The sequence below is a fragment of the Stegastes partitus genome, unplaced genomic scaffold (assembly GCF_000690725.1).
Source record: "Stegastes partitus isolate 25-593 unplaced genomic scaffold, Stegastes_partitus-1.0.2 Scaffold2403, whole genome shotgun sequence".
NCBI classification, from domain to species: domain Eukaryota; kingdom Metazoa; phylum Chordata; class Actinopteri; family Pomacentridae; genus Stegastes; species Stegastes partitus.
The window spans coordinates 55,351-57,849 of record NW_007580134.1 but is presented as its reverse complement, the minus strand read 5'-3'; the positions used below and the strand labels follow the sequence as shown (position 1 = coordinate 57,849).

Genomic DNA, 2,499 nt, shown 5'->3' with positions numbered 1-2,499 from the left:
AAAATAAATTTATATTTTTCAAGATTTTGTGACATTTAATGTTACTTTCATTTTCCAGATTTTCTAATTATATCTGTATATGTTTTTTTTCATATGCATTTAGATTATATATTATTAAATTTTGAGCAAGAAGGAATTTTAATATTTTTCAGGTCCTTTTGTTATTTTTCATACATTTCTAGATAATTGGTGAATATTTCTTCAGGCATGTTTAGGGACATCTCTTTATTTGGGTAATTTTACAAATATTTCTTATTCACATTTTCAGGTATATTTTGGATATTTGCTATTAATTTATATTATTTGGTTTCATTTTATAATATTATTCTTACATTCATCATTTTGTCAATATTTTATTTATTTATTTAGGACACCATTGGTTCACAGGTTCTGAGCTTAAAAATGCAGCTTTGAGGCACTTAAATATTTTTATTTTATGCTCCAGTTACGTGGTAGTTAAATTAATTAAAACTACAAAATATTTCTTTATTTTATCAGATAAAATAGTTTTTATTAAATCTGAAATAAACTAAATTAAAAAAAAAAACACCCGGATATAAACGGGTTACGTTGTGGAACTACACTACCCATGATGCTTTGGTGACCTTAAACGCCGTTAGCTGTGGACCCGCCTGACCCACATGTGTTTGGCTCAGGTTTGTTGACATTTTACATCGATTAGCAGCATTAAAACTGCGCCGAATTGTCCGTGAGCAGCTGCTGTTTTCGGTTTTTCCGCAAGAGTTCAGCCAGAGGTTTGTGTTTCATCGTGACACCGAAGAAAAGTAAAAAGCTGCGGATTCTCAGGCAGGTTCTGCGGGTAAATATATCTTTTCTAAAGGATTTTATTGAAGTTGGCTTTCAGTTTACGTCTTTAGTTTATATCTTTGGGACGTTTAAGTCACACTGAAACATGTTTGTGTGTTTTAATTCACTGAGTTTAAACCTCCGAAGAAGAAGCAAGTTCACCTGTTTGTGACGACGCTGAATTTAACACCCGATAGATATGAAATGGAAAAAGGACCAGGACGACGGGGGGGCTTAGAAATGATTCATTATTATTATTACTTAACATTACTTTATTCTTACTGAATTTTAATCAGAAAAAAATGTAATTATTTTCTAGAGATTTTCTATAGTAATGACGCCCAGTCATTACACAATATAATCATGCAAACTCTAATTTCAGGGTTTCATTTTGGAGAAAAATAGTAAAAACAAGATATATTTTTTCTGTTTACCATGTGATGGGACAATTTTTCCATTGTAAGTCTATGCATGTACTGTATGCATGTGTGTGTGTGTGTGTGTGTGTGTGCGCGCTGTTTCTCTGTTTCTCTACCCCTGTGATAGACTGGTTACCTGTCCAGGTGAACCTGCCTTCACCCTGAGTCAGCTGGGATAGACTCCAGCCCCCCANAAGAGACACAAAATGACCACAAGGAGATGCAAAATGGCCACAAAGAGACATAAAATGACTATAAGGAGGCAATAATTGGAGTCAAAGAGGCAGAAAACAGCTGTGTCTCGGTGTAGTTGTGTTGTTTTTACATGTGTGTCCTCAGGGTCCCTCTGTCTCGTTACGCTGAGCTGGACTTGATGCTGGAGTCATCCTGACTGACGAAGCTGTCGGACTCTCGGTGGTTCTGCAGTACTTGATAACGAAGCTCTTGTTTGGCGACTAACAGAAAGTCACACATGACGAACAATCGGTCAGTGTGAAAATAAAAGCGTGTGCTCTGAGCCGCTCTCTGCTTCAGCGGGATGTTGAGCGTCGCAGTGCCTGACAGAAACGAAGACGCTCGAGTGTGAGCGTGTACAAAGGCTTTATATTTCTATGAGAAATGCACACAGCCCTGCTTCACTCTGTACATACTGTATCAACTGTACATACTGTAAATGCTTTCAGCCTGTTTTTAAAGAGAGTATTTTTTCTCTTGAATTTGATGATTGTGCCAAAACGACCGAATGATGCACGAAGCGACAGTGAAAGGTGCTACGCTGCGCTGCCACGCTCTCTGTTTAGATGTTTACCGCAGCACATGTTAAAAGTTTTCCACTGACGCTTCATGTTTGGATGTAACTTCAGTCTTTGCCAAAGCTTCACATACGTTTTAAAAAACTGCATGACCGGCTGCTGCTTTTAGCACATTCCTAACTGGTGTTTTATAATGACGATGATTATTATTATTATTAAGATGTCTGCTGGTGTTTAATGCAGAAATAAACGTGGGGACACGATGAGCCGAGAGAGGCCAGATGTGCACATCCTTGTGTTTGTTATTCTCACAAAATGTTGCTTAAATCAGATGTTTGTCCTTAAGTTAAAAGAATAGTTTGACATTTTGAGAGACACACTCATGTCTTAGTGTTCACGACACATCATTTTTACATTTTAGATACTTTATTTCTATTTTTCAGAAATTTCCTTATATTTTGTCATATTTTTTGTTATTTAATTGAGATATTTTCTGACATTTTTGTATTATTATTATTATT

The 2,499-nt window shown here is 36.0% G+C and overlaps 1 protein-coding gene across 4 annotated transcripts in view; it reads left to right on the top strand.

Moving 5' to 3' along the window:
* Nucleotides 1–612: 612 nt before the first annotated feature.
* Nucleotides 613–2,499, top strand: part of cd59b (CD59 molecule (CD59 blood group) b) — a 26,837-nt gene continuing 24,950 nt past the window's right edge. The window contains exons 1-2 of one of the 4 annotated variants that reach the window (XM_008305082.1): nucleotides 642–656; nucleotides 743–807. In XM_008305082.1, the coding sequence (XP_008303304.1) occupies nucleotides 642–656; nucleotides 743–807 (80 nt within the window). Of the gene's footprint in view, nucleotides 657–742; nucleotides 821–2,499 lie in introns of those variants that run through there. The other 3 variants (XM_008305081.1, XM_008305083.1, XM_008305084.1) reach the window with 3 other exon arrangements.